Below are 26,255 nucleotides of genomic sequence, written 5' to 3' on the forward strand. Positions count from 1 at the left end.
CACTCACCTTCTCAGGTGGGTACTAGTGCTGTGCCCAGCTGACAGATGGGGAACGGGCACAGAGTTGAAGTAAGTTGCTCAAGGTCGCCGGGCAGTGTGGTTCTCACTCCTACACTTGGTGAGGGTGAAGCGCCGGGGCCACCTCCCCTCCCCCAGCTAGATTCCCTCCCCAGTGAGCTCATCCACTTCCGAGTTGAGGAATCTCCCGAAGCGACGACCCCTAGATCTACATCTCTGACACGAGACGTGTGTGCCGACCGTCCGCCAGACATCTCTACTCCGGCATCCAACATAAACGTCCAGAACAGAACTCTAGACAGGGCCCCGCTCCCCCTTCCACCATCTCAGGGACTGCACTATTTTTAGCCAGAGCCCGGAGCTCCCGTGACACCTCCCTGCCCCTTGCCTTTCACATCCCTCTGCAAACCCCAAAACTACCTCTCAAGTCCGACCACCTGTCCCCCTGCCCACGGCACCAAGCCCTTTCACCTGCACAGCTGCAGCCGCCTCCAGCCCCTTACGACCCATTCCCCACACAGCAGCCAGAGGGAGCTTTTTCAAACGTGAGGGGGATCCCACCATTCCCCTCCCGTGGCTTCTACCCTCTCAGAACGAAACTGAACCCCCTTCCCGTGGCCTGCAACCCTACTTGTGCTGTTGGCTATCTGCCCGAGGCTGTGTGGTCCAGGGGCAGGGACTGCATCTGTCTTGCTCCCCGTCGTACCCCGCCACTTCATACACAGGGCCGGGCACACAGCGGGTGCTCGGTGCGCACAATCCCGTGGGGGGAGGGATGGGGGGCGGTGGGGAGATGGAGGAGGGAAGGGTTGTGAGCAAGAGGGAGGGGCGGGGGAGGGGCAGGCAGGCACACCTGTCCTCGCAGCATCTGGAGGTTGCTGCCCGGCTGGGTGGGCTCCTCCACGGCCTCCAGCCATCCCTTTGGGGGCCGCGTCTGCCGCAGCAGCACGATGTAAGCCCCGAACACGTCGGCCTTGACGTTCTCCTCGCGTTCCCTGAAGCGGCGGATGAGCACGGGCGCCAGGGTGCAGTGGAAGCTGGGCAGCAGGTCGGGCCGAGAGCTGATCAGGGCCGCCAGGCACTTGGCCGCCGCCCGGCGCACCTTCCAGCTCATGTCATCGTCGTCGCTGTACTCGTCCTCGCTCTCTGGGGCGGGAACCAGACACCCATGGAGCCCTGCGTACCACCCAGGGCGGTCTCCCAGGACGGAGGGGTGAGAAGTGAGGCGGCAGTGAGGAGGGCTCCGCCGGGGCCTCTCCTTTCCGTGGTCGCTACGGGTTAATGAACGCCTGCTGCGTGCTAGGGGTGTGGCGTCAAGCAGGGAACCAGCTGGAGGTACGCCAGGGTCCTCCCGCTGCCTCCAGACTCTTGGGTGTTTTGACAACACCAGGGAAAAAGTGGATCCCAAGCTTCCAGTGAGGATTTAGGGAATCCGTCTGGGGCACAAGACCCATCCTTTGGTTTCAGGACTGTCTGCGTGATGTTTCATTTACTGGGATTTCAGAAGGGAAGGGTGACTGCTCCCCTGCCCCAGACGGGGTCCTGATTCCGGCTTCCCAGCAGGACTAACAATAAGGAAAAGCTGTGTTTGTGTGGCTCTCCACTCTCCAAGCTCCCCCAAGAGGTCAGAGCTCAAGTCTTCACCACGCCTCAGGAATGAAGGTGTCTTGAGCCCCCTTTTACAGATGATACGTACAAGGCTCAGAGAGGATGAAGAGTCTCGTGAGGACACACAGCTAAAAACAGCAGAGGTGAACGAGGCCCACAGAGCCAACTCAGACACCTGGGGAGACACACATGAGGCTCCGAGGGGGGCGGTCCTCCCTAGGGACACCCCCAGGCACGGGCTCAAAGGCCAGCGTGTCCCTACCCACACTGCCCTGCAGAGAACTCCGAGCACGCACTGCATCCGGACAAGCCACAGCGGGCCAGATGGATGGTCCCCCAGATGTGTCTTGTCAGCTTAGCAGATGTGTCCCCTCTGATGGACCCTTGTTTGTCACCTCCACCCTGTGTCACCCACGGAGAAACATCCTGAGCTCCCTGTTACTGACAAGAAAATGCCCAACCTCCCTGGCCGGGCATTCGAGCCCCAAACGCCTGTCCCATCTCGTCTCCTACCACCGCATCTCGCTCTGAGTACCCATCAGGACCTAAGGCCTTCACCTCCATCAGTGCCTCCACGGTCCAGGGCCTTCCCTCTGAGTGAAGACAGGCCCACAGGCACAGAAGGAGAGAAGCCACCGAGTCCATCCCCTATCTCAGGCAGATCTCTTCTAAGTCTCAGTCTCCTTGTCTGATGTATGGGGGTGAGAATAAATACCTGGTTTCCTAGGGTCATCATAAGGAACATGAAATACGAGAGCACTCAGGGGACTTCCCTGCTAGTCCAGTGGTTAAGAATCCACCTTCCGAAGCGGGGCACGTAGATTCGATCCCCGGTCGGGGAACTAACATCCCACATGCCGTGGGGCGACTAAGCCCGCACGCCACAACTAGAAAGAAGCCCAAGCGCCACAACGAAAGATCCCGCGTGTCACAGCTAAGACCCGACACAGCCAAAAATAAACAAATAAATATTTTTTAAAAAACAGCACACAGGACATCAGGAGATGCTCAGTAAATAGAAGCAATGACTACTATCTTGCGATCTGTGCAATCAAGAGTGGGCACCACAGAGGGTCCAGATTTCCAAGGGCAGGGCTGGAGCCTGAGGAAGAGCTGGGATGAGGACGGGGGCACCAAACGTGGCCCCTCTGTCTTTGGCTGGGGGATGCCCGGGAAGGCCGCACCCATTTCCACCCACCAGCCCAAGGACAAGCTGGCCACTCACCTTGCTCACTGAACTCACTATCCTCCGTCTCCATCTCTTCCTCTTCCCCGTCACTGTCGTAGTTATAGTTGGGGTCGTGCTTTATGTACTGGAGGCAGAGGCTGGTCACGCTGGGCACGTGGGGGCCCATCTCCTTGGGGCACCTGTGGGGCGGGACGCGGGAGGCTCTGCTGGACCCAGGCAGGACAGGGTTGGGGGATGGGGCCCAGTGGGGAGTCCTGAGACCTGACTGCTTTGAGGCCAGCATCCTGCCCCCACTCCACGCCCACCAACGGCTCAAAGAAACCCCGGGGCCCCCGTTTTCCAGCACCCCTGTTGCACCTACTTCCTCAGGAAGGCCTCAAAGGCCTGGAGGCAGGACTCTCGAAGCTCATCATCGTCCAGGTTGCAGAACTCCTCCACCAGGGGCACCAGTCGGTCCAGATGGGTCCCTGCAGGGCCAGGTGGGTCACTGAGGCAAGGCGAGGTGAGGCCAGACCCTCTCCGGGGCTCCCCCAGCCCACAGCATTCAGCCTGTGCCTGCACCTGCAGCCCTGGCCACTGCAAAGTTACTCAGAGGCTTCAGAGTCAAGCAGATGGGGGTTCCAGCCCCGACTCAGCGCCCTATAAGCCATGGGACCTTGGGCACATCGCAACATTGTTCAACCTCAGACCACTCATCTTCCCGGTAGGGATAACAATGCCTACCACCAGCCAGAGAGTTTGTCAAGATTAACGATAAGGTTCAGAGAAAGATCTGCACCCAGGTCCTGGCACAAAGCAGGCACTCAATAAGTGGCATCTGTTGTTGAAACTATTACTCATGTTCTTGCCTTATTTCCTGCACTAGGTTGTAGACCTGGGCAAGCAAAGTGGGGAGGCAGGCACTGCCCTTACAAACCAGGCAAGAGGGGCCCCCTCACTGGTCCCTGGGCTTTATATGGATTCTGCCCTAGCTCTTCTGCAGCCGTACGCTTCCCCACCCTGAACCCTTGTCCGGTCCTGTGCAGTTCTCTTGCCCAGGTCCACGCTCCCGAGGGTGGCTGCTGTTTGGGGGGATGTGGACAGAGTATGGACTGCAGGCTGGGGTCTCCATGTGTGCTTTTAAGGTCTCCTGCAGTGAGAGAGCCAGAGGGGAGGGAGGGCAGACCGTGGCTACCCTACTTACACTGCCCTGTTCAAGCCCGAACTAACTCCAAGGTGTTTGAGAATAAATTCAAAACTGATTGCAGGATTCCATTTCTACAAAACTAATCTCTGGTGACAGAAAGCAGGTCAGTGGCTGCCTAGGGTGGGGCAGAGGGCGGATGGACTGCAAAGAGGCACGAGGAAACCTTGGGGGGTGATGGAAATGTTCTGCATCTTGATTGCGGTGGTAGTTTCACAAGTGCGTGAAAAGGTCAAAACACACTGAATTGTACACTTTAAGTAGTGCGGTTTATTGTACATACATCATCCCTTTGGAGTCATGACTTATAATTACCCTTGCGAGCCTCTGGGTAGGGCTCAGAAGCAGGCTGAGCTCAGGGCCCACCTGGCTGCCTCTCGAGCCCACTCTTCCTCTTCAGGCGCTTCAGCACCGCCCCCCGCCCCTCCCCACCTCAACCACGCCCCCTATGCAAAGAGGTGGCTCACCCGGACCCCACCCCCTCAGCCCAGGTCCCACCCCTCTTCCGGGATACCTGTCGTGGGCCCCGCCCCCTCCCTGTGGGGCCCCGCCCCCTTACCGAGGCGGTGGCCTGCCTGGCGGCCAACGCTGCCCAGGCACTGGATCAGGGTGCGGATCGCAGCCGGGCTGGCGGGCGCGCGTGGGCCGGGCAGCCGGTCCAGCAGGTGGTCCGCAAGCTCGACGAAGAGGTCGGTGCTGCAGGCGGCCGCCAGGTGGCCGAGAGCCCCAACGGCCCTCTTGCGCACGGCCAGGCGCGGACTGCTCAGCTGCGGCAGCAGACAGTGCAGGAGGCTGGCGTGGAAGGCGCCCAGCGGGGCGCCCAGCCTGGGGAGCCGGAAGGAAGGGGTGTCGGGCGAGGCCCACCCGGCAGGCGGCCTGGGCCGGGCACTTCCCCTCTCCCCATGGGCTTCTGGCCGCCTCCCCCATTATGACAACCCAAGGGCCCTCACCCGCCCCATCACTGAGGCCAGAGTGATCGAAAGTGTGCCTCTGCCTAACTCCTTCAGCGGCTCCCCAGTGCCCTTGGGATAAGCGGAGCTGCGGGCTCAAGGCAACAGGGAACCCCAGAGAATGGTTTCTGCACAGATTGAACGCAGCCCCTGCAGCAGCCTCTATCCCGCCTTCAAACCAGGCCCGTGCTCTTCCTGTCCCATACGTGTCCTGAAACCTTTTCTTCTCTCACTCCACACCAACACATTGACCTCACCCTCCCATATGTCTCTGTCCAGCCCAGACCTCTCTCCTGGGTTTCATTTATTTATGTGTTCACCTACTATGTGACAGGGCCTGGGCTGGAAACTCGGGAGAGCAAGACGGACTCTGGCCCTCAGTCCTGCCCTATGGAGTTTTCGGTTGAGTGGGTACCTCCCAGGCACCTCGAATTCAACAGGTTCCAAACGGAAACCATCTCGCCCGCCCCGACATTGCTCCTGGAGCGCACCTACACGGCCCATGGCCCTGTGTCTGTGCCCACAGTTAGGAAAGCCAGACCCCTGGGTGTCAGCCTTGAGTCTTTGCCTCTCATCCACTCCAAGCGCTGTGGAGTCCAGCTCCTAAATACAACCTGAATTCACCTGCCTGCCCAAGCCTTCTTTTTTTTTTTTTTTTTTTGCGGTATGCGGGCCTCTCACTGCTGTGGCCTCTCCCGTTGCGGGGCACAGGCTCCGGACGCGCAGGCGCAGCGGCCATGGCTCACGGGCCCAGCCGCTCCGCGGCACGTGGGATCCTCCCGGACCGGGGCACGAACCCGTGTCCCCTGCATCGGCAGGCGGACTCTCAACCACTGCGCCACCAGGGAAGCCCCTGCCCAAGCCTTCTAAGCAGTCTCTCTGCCCATTCAACCCCCTCCCATCTTCATTGCACTCCGCACATAGAAAGATCAGCCTAAAACACACAAATACACCCAGGGCATTCCTCATGCCTGCCGAGAACCCCTCTGTGAGCTCCTCACACTTTCAGTAGAATCTTTAGTCAACTGCCCCACCCTCCCAGCCCTCATCTCTCCACACCAGCCCCTCCTCATGACACCCCACGACTGCTTTGCACAACCCCCAGGACCTCAAGTCTCTCTGGTCTTTGCCCTCTGGGCTGAAGGCAGGTCCCCCATCCAGGGTCCCCCTTATGCTCACCCACGCCTGGCCAAGTCCTGCCCACCCTTGAAGGCTCAGCTGGCTGGACCCTCTCTAGGAAGGTTTCCCACCCCCCAGCTGGGTTAAGGCCTCCTCCTCTGAGCTCCTATGGGCCCTGCTCTTAGCCGTATTGTTGTTCTTACTCCATTCACAGATTTATGTGTCTGTGAGCTTTTCCTTAGGGGCCGCCAAGACCCAGCCAACTCCATATTCCCAGAACTAGTCCAGCACCTGACATTTTTCCGGTAGGTGCTCAAATCTTGAGAGGCTGAATGAATGAATACTTTAAAAATGTGTAGTGCAATTTAAAACAAAGACCCGGGGCTTCCCTGGTTGGCGCAGTAGTTGAGAGTCCGCCTGCCGATGCAGGGAACACGGGTTCGTGCCCCGGTCCGGGAAGATCCCACGTGCTGCGGAGCAGCTAGGCCCGTGAGCCGTGGCCGCTGAGCCTGCGCGTCCGGAGCCTGTGCTCCGCAACGGGAGAGGCCACAACAGTGAGAGGCACGCGTACCACACAAAAAAAACCAAAGACCCAGCTATACTAATCCAAGAGAAGAAAAAAAGAGAAAGGGCCGAGGGAGAGGTTGAACACACATGGGCTCCAGCTATGGGGAGACCTTAATTCAACACCTAGGTTCTGCCATTTACTGAACTGTGACTGCAGACAGGCCACATCACCTCTCAGAGCCCATAAAATGGTGACAAACGAGTTCTCCTGGGACACTGCTGGTACAATGAAAGAGCCCTAGCACAGGGCCTGGTGTACAGTAAGTGCTGGCTCTGTGCATTTGAGACCCTCCATGTCCCCCGTCCTCCTTGCCCAGGGTGGCCTCCCGCACCTGCTCAGCATGTCAGAGAGGATGTCCAGGGCTTCCAGCTGCACAGCCACGTCCTCTTGCTGGGCGATGGCACTGGTGAGCTGGCCTGTGATCTTCCGGCACACACTGGTGGCCAGGCCGGAGCCTGCATAAAGCACAAGGTGGGTGCGGTGAGGCCCAGGGCTGGCCTCCACCTGTGGTCGGCCTTTGCTCTGGTTGTGTTCCTGAGCCCACATCCCCCAAATCCTGCTGACCAGGGAAGCCGGGCTGGCGTGGTCCAAGGTTTGACGCAGAGTCAGACCAAACTAAAGGAGACAGCTGGGGAGCTAAAGAACCAAAGGCGGACCTGCTGGCTGGCTCACCCCACCTGACCCCTTTGCCCTCTGCCTTCCAATGGGGAGGTGGGAAAAGTTAAGCACTTCTTTCCTAGACCCCTTTGCTGCTTGCAGAGGCCAGGTGACCATGTTCTGGCCAGTGAGATACAGGTCAAAGTCTTCTGGGGAAACACATGCTTTTCTTATAAAGGGCAAGAGACATGGGCAGAGACTTCAGCCCTGTCCTAATTGAGCTTCTGAAGGCATGGCTGTAAAAATGGAGTGGCTGATCCCTTCAGAGTCATGTGAGAAAAGCAACCCCCTACTTCTTCAAGCTGCCATTAGTTAGACTTTGTTACTCACAGCTAAAAGCATCCCTGAAACAGAGGCATGAAGTTTAACAGATTTGGGTCTGAATTCTCCACCACTTATTAGCTGGCTGACCTTGGGTAAGTCCTTTCACCTCGCTGAGCCTCAGCTTCTTCAAGCATAAACTAGGACAGATAGCAATAGCACCGAGTCCCTAAGACCTGAGTACCTGTGGCTGCAGGGGGGAGCTCCGACAGGACGGTCTTGAGGCCAATGCCAGCGATGTCTCGGAGCTGCTCCTTGTCTGACCGCATGTTGGCACAGAGGGCATCGACGATGGTCTCCACCTGGTACTCCTTCACTTTGCCCACCAGAGGACCCAGGCTGAGTATGGAGGGAGGGAGGAGGTCCAAAAGGCCAGGCTCAGCCCGAGTCGGGCCGCCCCTTATGTCCCCTCGTGTCTGTGGGGCCACATGTGCTGAGGAAAAGGCCCCAGATCAACAGGGAACCTCCTATTTTGCCAGAAAGAGAGGTACCCTCTCTCTACGCCGACATCATTCCTGGCACCTCCCAAACCTGCATCTCCTCTTGGGTTTTATTTACATCTCAGTATGTGGCCAAACCATCGAACACGTGGCCGCAGGGCACACCGCTTTGCAAACTCTTGACTTCTTTCTAATTCTAAGTAATCACAGGTCTTTCCACTCTACCTTCTATAGCACTGGTCCTCAGTAGGGGGGATTCTGCCCTGAGGGGCGTTTTGGATATTTACTGGGGGGGGGGTCTTCTATTAGTTATGCTCAACATAACTAATCAGATGGCACTTCTGGCTTTTATTGAGGGGACAGGGGGGAGGTCGGGGAGGATAGAAAGACGATATTGCAAAACCATGTTCCATGTCCTGCTGGAGTTTCTAACATCCCACTGGGCATTCATACAGGTAAAAAGCCTTTCTATAATTATCTGAGTCCAAAACCTAATTTCATTTTATTTTATTTTATTTCATTTTACATATAAACACAAAGTACTTTTTTGCACTATTTTAATATATTAAAATATTAATATTTTAATATACTCTTAAAATTTCCAAAAATGTAGTTATTGGGTAACTCGAAGGAAGACTGTACTTTATTTTCCTGGGAAACTTCACCGGGACATGGTCACCATTTCAGAAAATCTCGTAAGAGCAATGCCGCCTGTGCTGAGTCCCCAACGCCCACACCTGTCTCCACCTGCTTCCTGCCTCAGGTGCGGGCTTCTCATGACTTCATTACACGTCGACCGCCAACGTGCCTGAGCATTTACACAGTGAAACACGTACTATTTTACCATCACCAACGTTCCTCCTATTTCTCCATTATGCTCCGGTTTCAGGGATTATAGAAACTGTTTTGTAATCATGTGTAAAGGCAGGTTCTATTATGCATGCATTTCATTTCGCGATAAGAAAGAGTATTTCAGACTACGTGTTATAAAAAGGGGTTACAACTTCTGCTAGTAGGAAACCAGTCCACCTGATCTCAATTCCACTGTTAGCGGGATGCTCCCAGACCCCACACCTGAGCACGTCTTGTTCTTGCATGAAACTCGTTACTGAATTCCTCTGCTCTTGGGATCAAGCTGAAATTCACTACCCACCCAGAACACCTGGATGCAGCCCACAGGGTACTGTTGGAGAGGCAGCGCCCCAGTTCTCTGTGGACCCCCGCCATTCCTCAGCCCCCTGCTTACCCTGCCACACACACACACATGCCCTGCATGTACCCCATCCTGCTTTTTCAGCTCTGGGGGTAACTGGCAAAAGTCTCAGAACCACACCTCATGATGCCTACGGCAAACGCGCCCCCCCCCCCCCGCCGCGTTCTTTCACCCCCACCACTCCTGTGCGTGCCAGCCTGACCTTCCAGCTGCCGGCACCTGCATCTGTGCCTGAGGGCTTTCCCTGGCTGGAGATGCCAAGGAGTACATAAGCCTCCACCTACCCCAGGAGCAGCCCTCACCCAAGGAAAGCTGGCAGGTGGGAACGCTCCAAGGTGCACGGCCTACACTGTGTGCCAGGGATCCCCGACAGGGGTAAGCTCCACTCGCCCACAGGAGAAAGTTGCTTGATGCTTTATTGCTTTTCTTCCTTCCCTGCCTCACAGTTTCCTGGGATCTCTTTCCCAGTAAACTTACACTTGAATCCTTGCCACGGGGTGTCCTTCTGGGGGAAGCCAGACAAAGTCACTGTCCAGCTCCACTGGGGCTCCAAGGGCTGCTCAGCAAGTCTTCTCTCAGAGGCTGTGCCCCAAGGGGTCAGGGACCCTCCCATCGCCACCAGGGCCGACACTCACCACTTGACCGCCAGGTTCTGCACCTCCCCGTTCTTGTCCTCCAGAAGCCGGAGAAGCATCTTCACCACCTTGCGCTCGCTGTCCTCATCCAGCTGGATGGAGTCCTTCTGCAGCTCCGACATCAGGTCACTGGTGGCCATGAACCTGGGCAGGGAGGACGGAGGAGGATTGCCGAGCGGCTCCTGGGCCCCGGGGATCTGGGCAGTACCTCAGAGTTCCCCAGAAGCAGACCCTGATACAAAGGGTCAGGGGCAGTCGAGGGCAAGCAGATCGTCTGGGCTCTGGGCACAGCTGGGCTACCGCAAGGCGACGCGTGTGTGAGATACCGACTGGCCCAAGGTGGCAGGCTCAGACGCACAGCATCCCAGCTAAAGGCTTAGGACCTCCAAAGCACATGGCTCCTGCTCCTGCCATTTATGCAAATGTGAACTTGGGCAAGTGACGCCACTTCTCTGAGCCTTATTTAACCTGTCTGAAAAGTGGGGATGAGAACGGTACCTGCCTCGGGGGGTTGTATGGAAGATAAAAGAAGACAATGTACGGGGTGTGCTTAGCACACAGTGGGCACTCAGTTAAGTGTCTCGCGCCATGATTATAATGTCACGGTCATTCGCGTCTCACTCGGGCTAGAAGGTCGAACACAAACCCTGCAACCAAGTCAGGTGTCAGCAGGAAGCCTCTCTACCTGACAGGGGGAGGGGGACCAGCCCCGCCCGGCCCACCCGACCTCAAAGAATCACTCCGCCCTGCCCTCACACCAGCAGGTCTCAAACCGTAGCCAGCATCAGCATCACCTGCAGGGCTTGCTAAGTGCTGCTGGGCCCCAGGGTTTCTGAATCAGAGAGTCTGAGCTGGGGCCCCAAATTATGCATTTCTAACAAGTTCCCGGATGAGGCTGCGGGGGTGGGGACCACACTCTGAGAACTAACGCCCCAGGCCAGGTTGACAAGCAAGAGGCATATCTTGAGACACAGAGGGCGACGGCCGAGCAGTCCCCAGCCACAGCTCGCGGACCCAGGGTGGGCATCGGCGTCAAGGACCACCCACCCACAGCTGGGCAGATCCGTGTGGCCGGATGCCCTGTCCCCTGCATTTTTGAAACTGCAGGGGAGTCTGAGCTGGAAGGTCACGGAGAGGTGGGGCTGCCGTAGCAACATGGAGCACCGTTCCTGCCAAGATCAGGAGGGGAAAGCAGTCTTAAACCGGCAGCCCTCGCCTGTGTCCACCTGGCAAATGTTTTCCGACAATTTGCATTATTTATTGGCATTTACAGATTGGAAGAGTTGACATAAAAGTACTGATTTCCAGATTCTCTTGAAAACAGAATATTTGAATACAGCTGGGCCAACAGTCTCTGGGGACTATAACTGGCTCGAGGCAGTGGGGGCTGCCCTCTGTAGGTAGATGCACGCTCCCCAGGTCAGCACGTCCTCCCCAGGCCCACTGCACCCGTTTATTGGCTCCTGCGGGCACTTGACAGCAGAGAGGAGAGATGCTGTGACATCCGGATCGGAGGGTGGCGGCCCCAGAGAAAGCGTCCAGCTTTTGCCCCCCAACCAGGCCTCTTCACACCAGCTTTGCTTTCTAACTTGAGCGAGTCAACCAAGAACCCGCTCCCCCCCGCCCCACCAAGCCTGCTGTGGCAAGATCGGTCACAGTGGGATTCCAGCCTCGTCTCTGCGGGCTCAGATCTGCTGCTGGATGTCCCAGGGGCCCCTAGGGCCCCTTAGGCAGGAGGGCACTGGTCGGTGTCATAGCTGTTTATTTTTAACAGCTGGGATAAGCCTCAGGCCTGAGAGAAGAAAGGAGGCTGGGCTGGAGGTAAGGAGTGGGTGGCAGGGCTGACCATGCCCACCTGTGGGCCTGGCCAGCTCAGGACAAGCAGCCGAGGTAAGATGAAGGATGAGGTTTGGATCTGAGCCAGGACAAGGCCAGGGGTAGCCACACGCACTCCTAAGTCTGTCCAGCTGAAGGGATGTTCAGAGAAGGCAGGCAGGGCCCTGAAGCTGAGTTTCTGCTGCCGTCCATGGAGACCCAGCTCAGCCTGGCAACCCAAGGGATGCACTCCTTTGCCCAAGACGGGCCTCCTGTCTCTCTCGTTCTTCTCCACCTACTGAACTCCCACTCACCCGTCAAGGGCCCAGCTCAAATGTCCTAGTCTCAGGGAAGACTCCTCTCATCACCCTGCCCTCTCCTCCACCCACAATCTCTAAGCACGCTTGGTCGCCCTGGATAGGACCTTCTCAGATACCCTGCACCCCTCCATTACAGCATCTCTCACACTGAGCTGCAAGCTTGGTCACCAGCGTCTCCCCTGTTAAACTGTGAACTCACAGAGGCCTGTCAGTTCATCTCTCGGACTCCAGGGCCAGCAAACAACAGGTCCAAAGAGGCCCTGAGGGGGCAGGGTAAGGGCAGAAGGGGAAGAAGGATTAGGACCAGCCCCTAACAGGGCTCAGAGCCAACCAGCTGTGTGGAAATGCAAACTCAGAAACTAATCCTTCTGAAATACTCCCCTGCACTTCTGACACCCCAGAGTTCCTGCAAACACTCAGCTCTCACATATATGTGGATACGTGTGTGGTGGTCGTAAAGGGGGCGTATACAGGAAAGGGTATCATTTGGTGGATAAGAGCATGGGCACCGCATTTTGGCTTTAAGTAAATATACTGGCCATAGACTTATCACCTGGGTGACCTTGAACAACTGACTTCTCTCTCAGCCTCAATTTTTCCATTTATAAAATGGGAATTTTCTTTGCCCCACTTGGGTATACCTTTGGGAGGTTTTTTTTTGTGTGTGTGTGTGCGGTACGCGGGCCTCTCGCTGTTGTGGCCTCTCCCGTTGCGGAGCACAGGCTCTGGACGCGCAGGCTCAGCGGCCACGGCTCATGGGCCCAGCCGCCCCGCAGCACGTGGGATCCTCCCGGACCGGGCACAAATCTGTGACCCCTGCATCGGCAGGCGGACTCTCAGCCACTGCGCCACCAGGGAAGCCCCTTTGGCAGGTTTTAATAGGACAAGCAGCTTTTGGCATGAGGCAGATGAGGCAACTAGTCTCAGAGAGGTTGCGTGAACCACCCAGTATCACACAGCAAGGTGGGAAAAGAATCAGCACACCGGTCAGGTCTCCTGGCTCCTCAACCAATACTACTATGTTTTCAAGAAATGATGTAGGAATTCCTGCAAGACCCCTCAATTTACCCATTTCACTGTTGAAGTCTGAGTGGGAGTAGAGCAGCCGCCTGCCCACAGAGTGGGGGCCCAGAACGACAGGGATCGAAGGCTTCCTCCACCTGCCCGGGACCCCCACTTGCAGTCACGGTCCGCCTCCAGGAGCCAGAGGACACAGTCTCAGTTTCATTCCAGAGAAACCCTAGAGGCGACTCAACTGAAATGCTCGGCCACATGGGTGCCTGGACAGCTGGTCAGCGGGATCCAGCCCCCCTGGTATTTGGACTTTAAAAATAGACATCATCCTCATATGCTTGGGGTGGTTTTAAGTGTTCTCAGGGCCGCTGGCAGAGCAGACTGGAAGGGCTTCTCAGGCTCCAGTTGGCAGGGCCAGTTCCCTCTCCTGAAGCCTGGACCTGAGGGCCTAGACAGTGGTGCAGATCCCCTCGGCGACTGGCCGGATGTGTGACCTTGGGCAAGTCACTTCACCTCTCCAAGCCTCTGGAGAACAGGAAGAACAATCACTACCACCCAGGCAGACAGGAAGACGGAATGAGATTGCACTGGACAGCAGGGAGCCTGGGACACAGAAAACACTCACTGAGCACCAACTGTGTACCCAGAACATGCTCTGGACACAAAAGGAGAGTGCACAGTCCAGAGATCCAGGAGCTCTGGGTCTCCCAGGCTTAAAAGGTTATGCAGCAGAAATAAGGGCCGGGGGAGGTGCCTAACCCCCCCCTGGGTATCAGGAGGCATCCCAAAGAGGTGACAACGGAGTAGAAGCTAGCCTGGTGAAGGGGGGAAATGACGGGGCAGACAAAGAACTTCCAGGTAAAGGCCCAGACAGGGGAGGGGACTAGCAGATTTCTGATGTGCCCCAAATCACAACAGTGTCAATCTATTAAGCACTTGCCTGGTGCCAGGCACTAATCTAAGCATCCCGCATGTATTGATTCATTTCAACTTCACACCAACCCTTGAGGTGGGTTCCGTTATTATCCTCATTTCACAGAAACAGAAGCTGAGGCTCAGAGGGGTTAAGCAGCTTATCCACAGTCATACAACCAGTAAGTGGCCGGAGGCAGGATCTGAACCCAGGAGTGTGGTTCAGAGGCTCTACTAAAGCGGGGGCTCTTGAGCAGTGTAGAAGAATAAATTGTCGAAGGCAGGGGTCAGACCAGGAGGGCAGGGCCTGGGTATCCTCACTTGTTAGGGGGCCTTGCTGAGATCTCATCCTCTGTATTAGACCAACCTGGCTGTGCACCTCGATTCTCCACTTCCTAGCTTTGTGACTGCACCTGGGCCTTCTCGCCCCTGAGCCTCACTCTCCCTATCTGTAAAATGTGGGGGGGGGTAAAGTGACAGAATGTTCAACGGGCTATATCCTCTCTGAGGACTCCTTTCAGCTCAGAGGGTCCAGAACTGGCTGTGTGATTATGGACCAATCCTTTTCCCTCTCTGGGCCTCAGTTTCCCCTGAGGAGGAGGGGACTGGGCCAGAAAGGGAGTGGCCCACAAAACCTATAAGGCCCCACCAGAACCATCACCTACCTCTGTCTGCTAAGCCACTCAGCCCAGCCCCCTCCCTCAGGTGGTGTCAGAGAAAACCCGGGAGGCGGGGAAAGGGTGCCCCTATGAAGTGCGGGGAGGAGGCCTGGGGTGATGTTGAGAAGAGAGCAGAGCTGAGGGTACGAGTGAAAAAGTCAGCCCTGGGGTTTGTAGTCCTGGGAGGGGAGCGGGGTTTCAATGCGGAGAGGAAGAGGCAGCCGCTGGGATCCCCAAAGAGAGGCCGAGGGCTTTAGTGGGTGTTGAAGAGGAGGCCCAGGGCCCATCAAATGCGGGGAGAGATGCGGGCTGGGCATAAGTGGAAAGAGGAGAGGCAGAGGAAGCGTGCAGAGGGGCAAGTTGCGGCTCAGACGCGGGACGGCAGGCAGGAGCTGAAGTTTGCACGGTGGGAGACGACGCAGCTGGGCTGGAGTCCCGGAGAGGACAGGGCAAGCAATCCGCGGAGAACGCAGCCTGAGCTTCCGCCGGGCGCACAGGCGGGGAGGGGGCGTCTCGGAGGAAGGAGTGGAGCCCGCTGCGAGGAGCAGAGATAGGGGCAGCAGGGTCCCGGGGAGGGCCGGCGCTCCGGGAGGGGAAGGCCGAGGGTTCAGGGAGGGGCGGAGAGGCGGGGGCCGGGCAGCGGACGCACCTGAAGTCCTTGTCGCTGGACGTCATCTTCTCCAGGAGGCTGGAGATGTGGAAGGCGGCGGTGCTCATGGTGGCTGCGCCGCAGGGCCGCCGACGGGAGGGAATATGGCGGCGCGGCCCCCTCCCCCGCCGCACGCGGGCTGCGCTCAGCTAACAGAAATAGCCACCCCCGCCCTGCCCCGCCCCGCGGCGCAACGCTCGCCTCTGCTGTGGCCGCCGCTGCGGGGGGCGGGAGGGCCCCGCCAGGAGCTCAGTGGTCTCGGCCCGGCGCCAGCCCTGGAGACGGCCCATCACCGGCTTGCACACTGCCACAGACGGGAAGCTCACCACGTATCACCGGACAGCCTCTCCCTATGATTCCTGTGGGCCGCAACCCTGCTCGCGAGACACAGGCATGGTAACAGAAAGTCTCAGGTTTGAACCCCACCTCCGTCAGTTCTGCTACTGTGAGGCCTTAGCCAAGTTACTTGACCTCTCTAAGCCTCAGCTTTCTCATCTGTAGGCATTCAAGGAACTGGAGCTGCTATTGTCGGTCAAGCCAACCAAAGCACTTCCACCCCCACCCTGCTCCCCTTGCGGCCCACCCCAAAGCCAGACAGGATATGGAGTGTACCCTATCGCCCCAGGCCACCCTGCCACCTCCAACACTCAGGACATCACGGCCAGTTTCCTCATTTTATAGCTACACAGCCGAGGCCCAGAGAGGCAAAGGGACTTGCTGCAGGTCACACGGCCAGTGAATCTGGGATGGAATCAGGACTGACCCCAGACTGGGCAACAGTTCTTACCCACAATGAAGCTGTGCACAGTTTCTCCCCAGGTAGGTACAAGCTCAGGGGGGGAGAATCTGTAGGAGGACAAGGAGAGTGGCAGAACTTCTCCACACAGCCAGGAGGCTGCTGGCTCTTGGGAAAGTGAGTCGCATGTGCAAGACAACCCCGGGTTCAAATCCCTGCCAGGCTGCTTCCTGGCTGTGTGGCCTTGGGATAATGACACAACCTCTCTGAGCTATGTTCTTCTCACCCATAAGATAGGGATAAAATTAATCTTTATAACATACTTATTGGGTACCATTTATTATGGGTTCCTGGGCTCTAGGGTAGCACTGTCCAACAGAACTTTCTGCAGTGTTGGAGATTTTATACATCTGCACTGTCCATTTTGGTGGCCATCAGTCACATGTGGCTGTTGAGCACTTGAAATGTGGCTTAAATGAAATGTGACAGTATGATTGAGGAATGGAATACTTAATTCTATTTACTTTTAATTAACTTTGAAGAGCCACCTACAGCTAGTGGCTACCATAGTGGACAGTGCATTTCTGGACAGTAGGGACACAGCAGGGGACTAGACACACACAGCCTCTGCCGCTTAGGGACCATACATTCTAATGGAGGGTGTGAGCATTAAGGAAATAAGTGATTAGATAAGGAAAATAAGAGCTATACAGAAAACAAAAGGGGGTAAGGGCATAGAGAGTGCCTGGGTGTGGAGGGGCAACTTTAGCCATGTTACTCAGGGAGGGCCTTTTTTGAGGAAGAGACATTTGGGCTAAAACCTGAACAGAGGAAAAGGAGGCAGCTGGGCAAAGTTTTGCAGGAAGAGCTCCTCAGACAGAGGGAACAGCAAGTGCAAAGGTCCTGAGGTGGGAACAAGTATAGGAGGAAGTGAGGTCAGAGAGGTGGGCAGGAGCCAGATCATTCGCAGCCTTTCAGGCCAAACTGAGGAGTTAATTAGGATTTTATGTCAAATCTCTAGGGAGCCACTGGAGGGCATTAAGCAAGGAGGTGACATGATTGGTGTTTTCGAAAGACCCCTGTGACTGCTGAGCAGTCGTGCAGTCAAGTGTGATGGGGGCTGCATTAGGGGAGTAGTGGTGAAGGTGGGAAGAAATGCACAGATTTGGATATGTTCTAGAAATAGAATAAATAATGACACAGCCACTTTAGAAAAGTCTGGCAGTTTCTTATAAAGTATGCTTATCATATGACCCAGCAATTACACTCATAGGTATTTATCCAAGAAAAATGAAAGCATATGTTCACACTTATACTTGTACATAAATGTTCATAACAGCTTTATTTATAATCACCAAAAACAGGTGGGGGCTTCCCTGGTGGCACAGTGGTTGAGAGTCCGCCTGCCGATGCAGGGGACACGGGTTCGTGCCCCGGTCCGGGAAGATCCCACATGCCACGAGCCTGTGCTCCACCACCGGAGAGGCCACAACAGTGAGAGGCCCGCATACCGCAAAAACAAAAAACAAAACAAAAAAAACCAGGTGGGATAAGGATTTGTAAAGACTTTTTTCCTGGAGAGTAGGCCTTTGTTATGGAGAACACTGGATGTGTTTCGCAGAGGTTACTCTTTGCCTCCCCTTCTCAGAACTCAGAGGGGAGCTCTCTTCATTATGAGAACTTAGTGAGGTGCCTGGAGGTAAAACCCACAAAAGTGTGGGGGGCTCCCTTAAGGCTGTGGCCCCAGGAGTTTCTCACTCTCCCGCTAGTTTCCAGTCAGCCTCCCTCAATTTGTCAAAATTGCCGTAAAAGTGTTCCTATCAGCTTATGGCTCCAGTGGCTTTTGCTATAGGGAAGCAGATCTCAGCTGTAACTTTCTAGATTCTCCTGCCTCTTTAAAATTCTGGGGTGGTGTTTGCCCTTGGACCTCACTTCTTGGTTGGGTTTAAGAAAAGTTGTTGATTTTCAGTTTGTTCAGCCCTTTCTTGTTGCAAGGATGGGAATGATGGCTTCCACGCTCTTTGTGTGTTGTTCTTAAAACTGGAAGTCCAGTCCTCAATCGTGACGTCTTCTTTATATGCGGTATATTTATATATGGTCTATTTTGCAAACATTTTATCCCAGTTTGTCAGTTGTCTTTGACTTTATGATGATTGTTGCCATGCAATTAAAAAATATGTTATTCTTCTGTATGGTAGGAGATATGGATCTAATTTTATTTTTTTCCAAATGCTTACCCAATTGCCTCAGCATCATTTATTAAAGTGTCCACTAATATAAAGGTTTATAGCACAAAGTAATTTCCTTGTGGTGGTGTATCAGCTCTGTATCTTGATGATGGTGGTTATATGAATCTATACAAGAGCTAAAATGCATAGAAACTGTGCATACAAATGAATACATGTAAAAAATGGTGAAAAATGGAGTAAGGCTGATAGTCTAGTTAATGGTACTGTATCAGTGTCAATTTCCTGGCTTTGATATTGTAGTACAGTTAATATAAGGTGTCACCATTGGGAGAACCTGGGTGAAGGGTACATGGGACTCTGTATTATTTTTGCCACTTTATTTGAGTTGATAATTTGTATCAAAATTAGAAGTTTAAAAAAATTCACCTTTGCTACAGTGAGCTGAGGTGGCTAGATTAAATTTTTTAAAGTCCAATTTGTTAAAGTGGCAAGTCTGCTCCATTTATATTCGTCGTGATTACTGATATGGTTGGTCGACTTTTATCCTCACTTATATTCTTTTTTTTTAAAGGTTTAAAAATGTTTTCTTTAATTGAAATCTACCATACATACACCAAGGTGCAAAAATCCTAAGAGTACAGCTTGATTATTGATCACCGATTGAACATACCCATGAGACCACCCAGATCAAGAAATAGAACCTTGTCAAATTCCCAGAAACCCCATCCTGCACATTCCAATTACTACTCCCACTCTCCTCTCCAAATAAAATCACTATTGTGAGTTTTAAAATCATAGATTAGATTCGCTTGTTTTGACTTTCATATGAATTACATCATAGTACATGTTTTTGTGAGTCTGGCTTCTCTTGCTCAATTTTATGCTTTATCCTCACTTATATTCTATTTTGTGTAACTTACCCTGCTTTTTCTTTGCCACTTCCTGCTTCTTATTGGATTGGTCATGTATTCTTTTTAAAATAAATTTATTTATTTATTTATTTATGGCTGTGTTGGGTCTTCGTTGCTGTGCACGGGTTTTTCTCTAGTTGAGGCGAATGGGGGCTACTTTTCGTCGCAGTGCACAGGCTTCTCATTGCGGTGGCTTCTCTTGTTGTGGAACATGGGCTTTAGGCACGCAGGCTTCAGTAGTTGTGCCACAGGGGCTCAGTAGTTGTGGCACGTGAGCTTAGTTGCTATGTGGCACGTGGGATCTTCCTGGACCAGGGATCAAACCCGTGTCCCCTGCATTGGCAGGCGGATTCTTAACCACTGCACCACCAGGAAGTCCCAGATTGGTCATATATTCTTTATCCCTCCTTTTATCCCCCTTTTATGGAAATTGTAAATTCTATTTCATTGGCTTAGGAGTTACCTTTAACATTCTAATAGGTAGACTTGATTTAATCCAAATTTAGTTTATAAGTTAATTATAATTAGATTTAGGGCTTCCCTGGTGGCGCAGTGGTTAAGAATCCACCTGCCAATGCAGGTAACACAGGTTCGAGCCCTGGTCCAGGAAGATCCCACATGCCGTGGAGCAACTAAGCCTGTGCACCACAACTACTGAGCCTGCGCTCTAGAGCCCACGAGCCACAACTACTGAGCCCACGTGCCACAACAGCTGAAGCCCACGTGCCTAGAGACCGTGCTCCGCAACAAGAGAAGCCACCGCAATGAGAAGCCCACGCACCGCAACAGAGTAGCCCCCACTTGCCACAACTAGAGAAAACCCGCATGCAGCAACGAAGACCCCTAATGCAACCAAAAATAAATAAATTTTTTAAAATTACATTTAAATTTATAATTTCTTCAAAATAATTTAAACTTGTAATTTAAATCATTTATAATTTAATTTTTAAGTTAATCAATACCTTTACCCTCCTCCTGAATAATATGAGGATCTTAGAATGCTTTAACTCTAATATTTCCAGTCTGATTATGTATTATTGTTTCATATGAATTTGGATCCTACCTTGTGTTTATACATCTCAAGTTGTTTATTATTATTTTAGAGAGCACTTACTTAGATTTACCTATGTTTACCAATTTCTTTGCTAACAATTCCTTCTTTGATTCTTTACTTCCATGTTCAATTTCTTTTCTCCTCATCTAGGGAACGAGGAAAGTTCTTTGAGCAAGAATCTGGGAATGATAAACTGTCAGTTTTTTGCCCGACAATGTCTTTATTAAGCCTTTGCTCTTAAATATTTCGGTGGATTTAGGATTTTAAGTTGATGTTTTCTTTCAGCACTTTGAAGACATTGTCCCTTGTTTTCTGGCTTACCCTGTTGCTGTTTAGATTCCTGCTCTCACTATAACTAAACTGCCCAAGATCATCTTATAGTCACATATTGCTACTGTGACTCCTGTCACACACCGACGATCCATCTAGTTGGATTGAGGAGAAGAGAAAAGGGGCAACCTGCCAGATGTGTTTTAAGGGCAGTTCTCAGAAGCTGAGACTTCACTCACAACCCGTTGGCCACCCATAGCTAGTAGGGCACTGGGAAATGTGGTCTTTATTCTGGTGGCCATGTGCCCGCTATACCCCTAGGATGGGGGGCAGGGCTGGTTCATTCCTGGACCCTCCCCCCAGGAGGTGCCCCACAGGGGTCTGAAGATGGAATCTGTTGGTAAATGCTTCTCACTCATACATGGCCAGGGCTTGTGCTGTTGCCTGAGGAGAAGGCCCAGGCAGCAGAGCCACTCCCTTCCCCCCGCAGAAACAGCCCCAGCCCCAGGAGTCACCCCACTCGGCCGTGTGAGAGGCTGGGCTGCTCCCTCTGGGTCCCACTTCTCTGTCTGGACCTCAGCAGGGCTTCCGCCCATCTCCTGGTATTCCAAGTTGCGAGATGCCTGTCCACCTCAGAGGGGCACTGAAGGAATCCTTTAGCCTCCTCCTGCAGAACTAAAAAAGGAACACTTGCTTAGTACTCTCAGGTGCTGTCCGTGGGGGGCAGGTGATTTCTCCATTTGACCTATGAAGAAGCTGAGACTCAGAGAGGTTAAATGATTTGGCTAGAGCCAAATCACACAGCTAGAGCCAGCACTCAGATTGGGGTCTCCCAGCTATTTAAAATCCTGAACCACTTGAGGGCTATTTGTAATACTAAACCACTTCTTTCTGGGATGGAGAAAGATGTTTGTGGCTTGAAGCAAACAAGTTTGAACTCTTGTTCTGTCGCATCTTTCAGGGGTGAATGAGGCAGGCAGGTGGCTGGGAGAGGTTGACAGCCCCCCAGCCTGTGGGGGGAGCCAAGGATCCAAGCAGTGAGCATTCCTGTCAGCGTTTACCGAAGAGCCAGGCCGTGTGCTAAGCACAGGGGGATATAGAGGAAAGCTGATCAGGAATGTGGTTAAAGACAACTACTTAGTGAGAAGACAGCTGAATTTGAGTCACCTCTAGCTGTGGGACCTCGGGCAAGTGACTCAGTCCCTCTGAGCCTCAGTTTCCACATCTGTAAAATGGAAATAATAGCACCCACCCAATAAGGCAAAGCTCTTGGCAGAATGCCTGGCACATGGAAAACCTGCAGGGAACGGTAGCTATTGGTTGGTTTTTTTTTTTTTTTTTTTTTTGCCGGTACGCGGGCCTCTCACTGCTGTGGCCTCTCCCGCTGCGGAGCACAGGCTCTGGACGCGCAGGCTCAGCGGCCGTGGCTCACGGGCCCAGCCGCTCTGCGGCACGTGCGATCCTCCCGGACCGGGGCATGAACCCGCGTCCCCTGCATCAGCAGGCGGACTCTCAACCACTGCGCCACCAGGGAAGCGCTGTTGGTTGTTTTTATTATCGTTACACCCTGTAGGGGAGACATATGCTGATGTATGATGGTCGAGGGAAGGATTGTGGGGACACAGAGGAGAGGGATGGGACGTGTGAGCCAGGCCTTGAGGAGCAGTACATCCTCCAGGCAGAGAACCGGGCCAGCATTCCAGACACGAATGCTTGTATACTCACAACCTCAGGCTCCATCATAAGGTACCCTGGGTCTGCCCCGGACGCCTACAGGACAGATGCGTTCTGTGACATCTGCCCAGGCTTGAGTCCGGTCAGACATCACTCACAGGTGAGTCACTGCCCGAGCTCTTAGGAGAATTCCCAGGCGGAAGGCTCTGGGTCCTTCCAGCACAGATGAGCCCGTTGCAGACGTTTGGGTCTTGCGTCTCAAGATGCTAAGAGCCTTTAAAAAAATCTCCCTCCCTCCCTACTTCCTTCCATTCTTTCTGTTCATCATAAAGGTAAACAACTCACACATTTATTTACAGAGATTCGTGACACCTCCTCAAGAACAGAACTATACTTGCAAACCATACAGCACTAGAACGGGATGACCAAGGCTGATACAATCCAAAGCGGGAGATTCCACAACAGCAGTTCCAGCCAGGAGTCTCCTGGGGTCTGGTCGCTAAATACTGGCTTCAAGCAAAGCAATGGAAGCCACAGTCCAGACGCTAAAGTAGGACAAGACCGCCTCTCTCCAGATGTGGAATGTAAGTCCAGTAACACTGCATGCTCCAAGACGGTTTTTTATGCAAATATCCTAACGTACACAGAAGTAGGAATAACAATATAATGAATTCCAAAGTACGCTTCCCTACTGTCAGTGTTGGTCAATCGTGCTTCCTCTCTCCCCCTCCCCCATTTCCCCCCCCCAGGCTGGAGTGCTTAAAGCAAATCCCAGACGCAATGTCCTGTCACTAGTAATCGCTTCAGCCTGCCACGCCAACGGATGGTATTGTTTTACATAACTGCTGTGCCAACGCCACACCTAAGAAAAATAACAAAAACCCATAAATAATCTAATATTTGGTCCATATTCAGGTTTCCCAGATCGTGTCAAAGACATCTGTTGGCAATTAGTTTGTTAGAAGACTGTTCACGAAATTCATTTGGCTCTGAATTCTGCAACTGTGGCACTTCACATGTTTTGCTTCCTGGATGGGCTATAAGGGGCATGGAGACAGGAATGCATCCTACCCCTTCTTAAAACCTCCAGCTGTGTGCTGGACACAAGCGAGCTCACAGTAGGCCCTCAAGATGAGGCCAGGTTCCCTGTTAACCTCTGTACCGGGTCCAGCAGCCCTGGGTGGGGTGGGCCCTACCTGTGTACCATGGAATATTGCTGAGCAATGAGAAGGAACAGGCTGCTGATACAGCAACCTGGATGAATCTACAGAGAATTAATGCTGAGTGAAAAAAGCCAATCGCGAAAGGTTACAGACGGTATGGTTCCTTTTCTATAACTTTCTTGAAATAAAATTATAGAAATAGAGAAGAGATTAGTGGTTGCCAGGGATCAGGGAGGGGAGGAGTGAGAAGGAAAGTGGGTGTGGCTATAAAAGGGCAGCACGAGGGGTCCTTGTGGTGATGGAAATGTTCTGTATTTTGACGGTATCAACGTCAATATCGTGGTTGGGACATTGTACTATAGTTTTTCAGGATGTTCCCATTGGGCGAAGCTTGGGGAAGAGTACATGGGGGTCTCTGTGTTCTTTCTTAAAAACTGCATGTGGTGATCTCAAATAATTCTTTCAAATATATTATCTCCAAAAGTTTAATTTTAAGAAAATGTGGTCAAGCAGAGGTAATTTCCCCTAGAAACCAAAGGGAATATTTTCTGGACCTATTTGTCCCCCTCAAAGAGATTTCCAGGGATAGTTTGCATTGCTGCCCTCCAGTGGTTGTCAAACTGGGTTCCCTGAAGCCTTTGGGTTCTCAGTGGGCGCTCCAGTGGCTGCCTGCAAGGTGATGCTGAGCAGGTGCTTCCATCAATAGCCCCAAGATCCCCACGTGAACCGGAAAGAAGTCCACTCTGATCTGCTAGAACGTCCTAAATTTTATTTGTTAAAAGGATCTTTCTGCTTAAAAAGAAAAAAAGTAAGTTTGAAAGCCACTTAAATTGAGTCTGAACCCTCATTTTGCATTTGTCAGAATGAGCTAGGGTTGACCTTTTCCCCGCCACCCCCCCTTTTAAAAAAAATTTCACTTTAGTCCTTGTTCTTTAGGAGAGGCATTGAGACACTGGCATCTGAGAGTCAGAGGACTTTCAGGATGGCCAAGTCCAACTTCTGCCTTCAGCTGCAGAGGTTTTCCTTAGACCCAACAGTTGAAACCACTGAGACCCAGAGGCCCAGGGTGAGTCAGGCTTAATCTAGATTTAGGAATATTTTAAACTCGATCTCAAATTGCATCAGATACAGCCATTGTTTCCCAAAGAATATGGAGTGGCAAAGAGTCCAGTCTAGGCCAGAGGCTGCCTCTTCAAATATGGATTTAAATGACACATACAGGGGCTTCTAAATGAGGTTAGGTTGGAGTTTCTCCATGGAGGGGTGAAAAAAGTCCTGCCTTTGAAGTCAGAGAAACCGGCTTTCAAGTCCTGACTTAGCCACATCCCAGTTACGTCACCTTGAGCAATCATTCACCCCTCTGATTCTCACTTTTCTCATCCATGAAATGGGCGATAGTCCCTGATTTAGAGCATTCATTTAATAAATGTTTTAATATGGTTAAGACGGGCCCTGCCCTCAGAGGTATCCATTTGCAGAGTAAGTAAAAACTCATGTCAAGAACCAGGCTCCAGGGGCTTCCCTGGTGGCACAGTGGTTGAGAATCTGCCTGCCAATGCAGGGGACACGGGTTTGAGCCCTGGTTGGTCTGGGAAGATCCCACATGCCACGGAGCAACTAGTCCCGTGAGCCACAACTACTGCGCGTCTGGAGCCTGTGCTCTGCAACAAGAGAGGCCGTGACAGTGAGAGGCCCGCGCACTGTGATGAAGAGTGGCCCCCACTCGCTGCAACTAGAGAAAGCCCTCGCACAGAAACGAAGACCCAGCACAGCCAAAAATAAATAAAATTTAAGAAAAGAACCGGGCTCCAGGGTGCTCATAGTAGGGGCACATTCTTTGCCCTCTACACCCACAGGGCATCGTTCTCAGACCCAAGAAGTCTCTGGGGAGTTCCCATCAGCCTGAGGGATCCCAGGGCCTCATCACAAGAGTGTCAAGTCCTGGGGAGGGCCGACCGTGTCCAGGCACTGCCCAGAGTACTTCATATAAATAATCTCACCATAGATTGGGACTGCTGTCTCCCCATTTTTATGGATGTGGAGACTGAGGCCAAGCTGTGTAACTGTTGTCTCCAGAATTCACATGGCTGCTGAGTCAGGGGGGCCCCCCTGGCTGTCAGTTCTAGAATGCAGGGAAGCCAGATGCCACACTCAGCTGCTGAGCTGGCTCCCTGGGGCTGTCAGCTGTGGCCACAGGATGGTGGGGGTTTGCCCCACGAATCACCCACACACACACATACACACGCGCGTACACACACACACGCACACGCAGGGCAGTGAGGTTACCTCAGGATGGAGCTGAGCTGGACCTGCCTTGAGCCTCTGGCAGCTCTGTCGTGGCCCTGGAGATCCGCCCATGGCAGAGAGGTAGGAAATGCCCTGAGATTGTGCCTCCACCCTGTGCCAGATGCTGCAGGAGGTGAACTCCTATTTGCTCAGAGAGGGGAAGTACCCTAACCTGGGACTAGAAGGAGGCAAACACAAGGTCATGACTGGGTCTTATGAGCACCTACTATGTGCCCATCATTGAAACCTTTAAATGGTAGGAAGTATTATTTAGACCAGTGGTTCTTAAATGTGAACAAGCATCAGAATCACCACGGGGTGGGGGGGAGCTGTTAAAATACAAATTGCGGTCCCACATCCAGAGTTTCTGATTCATTAGGACTAGGGTGGGACTCGGGAATTTGCATTTCTAAAGTTTCCAGGTGATGCTGATACTGCTTGCTGGTCCAGGACCCACACTTTGAGAATAACTAATTAGTTCAACTTCCTTTCCCTTGCTTAATGGTGGTTCTCAAGTTTCTTCTTCCAAGGATGGAGGTCTCATTGCCTATTCTGTCAACCTATTTCATTTCTAGATAGTTTTTACTGTGAAGATATGACTTGTGTGTGTGTGTACTTATGTTGCAAGGAACACTAACCCTCTTGGCTCTCTTCTGTGGCTCATTCTCTCTGCCTCTGGACTGCATGATCCCATCAAAAAGG

General features: G+C 53.0%; 2 protein-coding genes across 9 annotated transcripts in view; one reads left to right on the top strand and one right to left on the bottom strand.

Annotated features, from left to right (window-relative positions):
- Window positions 1-15,445, bottom strand: part of CAND2 (cullin associated and neddylation dissociated 2 (putative)) — a 30,366-nt gene extending 14,921 nt beyond the window's left edge. For 2 of the 3 annotated variants that reach the window (XM_067043394.1, XM_067043395.1), the window contains exons 1-8: window positions 15,271-15,416; window positions 9,902-10,045; window positions 7,798-7,952; window positions 6,967-7,090; window positions 4,558-4,823; window positions 3,177-3,282; window positions 2,852-2,994; window positions 872-1,164 (exon numbers count right to left, since the gene is read on the bottom strand). In XM_067043394.1, coding sequence (XP_066899495.1) covers window positions 872-1,164; window positions 2,852-2,994; window positions 3,177-3,282; window positions 4,558-4,823; window positions 6,967-7,090; window positions 7,798-7,952; window positions 9,902-10,045; window positions 15,271-15,338 — 1,299 coding nt within the window. In that variant the 5' untranslated portion in view covers window positions 15,339-15,416. Of the gene's footprint in view, window positions 1-871; window positions 1,165-2,851; window positions 2,995-3,176; window positions 3,283-4,557; window positions 4,824-6,966; window positions 7,091-7,797; window positions 7,953-9,901; window positions 10,046-15,270 lie in introns of all 3 variants that reach the window. The other variant, XM_059076092.2, reaches the window with a different exon arrangement.
- Window positions 14,674-26,255, top strand: part of TMEM40 (transmembrane protein 40) — a 48,795-nt gene continuing 37,213 nt past the window's right edge. For 3 of the 6 annotated variants that reach the window (XM_067043401.1, XM_067043404.1, XM_067043406.1), the window contains exons 1-2: window positions 15,602-15,683; window positions 22,464-22,688. In XM_067043401.1, coding sequence (XP_066899502.1) covers window positions 22,526-22,688 — 163 coding nt within the window. In that variant the 5' untranslated portion in view covers window positions 15,602-15,683; window positions 22,464-22,525. Of the gene's footprint in view, window positions 14,765-15,496; window positions 15,684-22,463; window positions 22,689-26,255 lie in introns of those variants that run through there. The other 3 variants (XM_067043403.1, XM_067043405.1, XM_067043402.1) reach the window with 3 other exon arrangements.

This window comes from Kogia breviceps, chromosome 10 (genome assembly GCF_026419965.1).
Source record: "Kogia breviceps isolate mKogBre1 chromosome 10, mKogBre1 haplotype 1, whole genome shotgun sequence".
Taxonomy (NCBI): Eukaryota; Metazoa; Chordata; class Mammalia; order Artiodactyla; family Physeteridae; genus Kogia; species Kogia breviceps.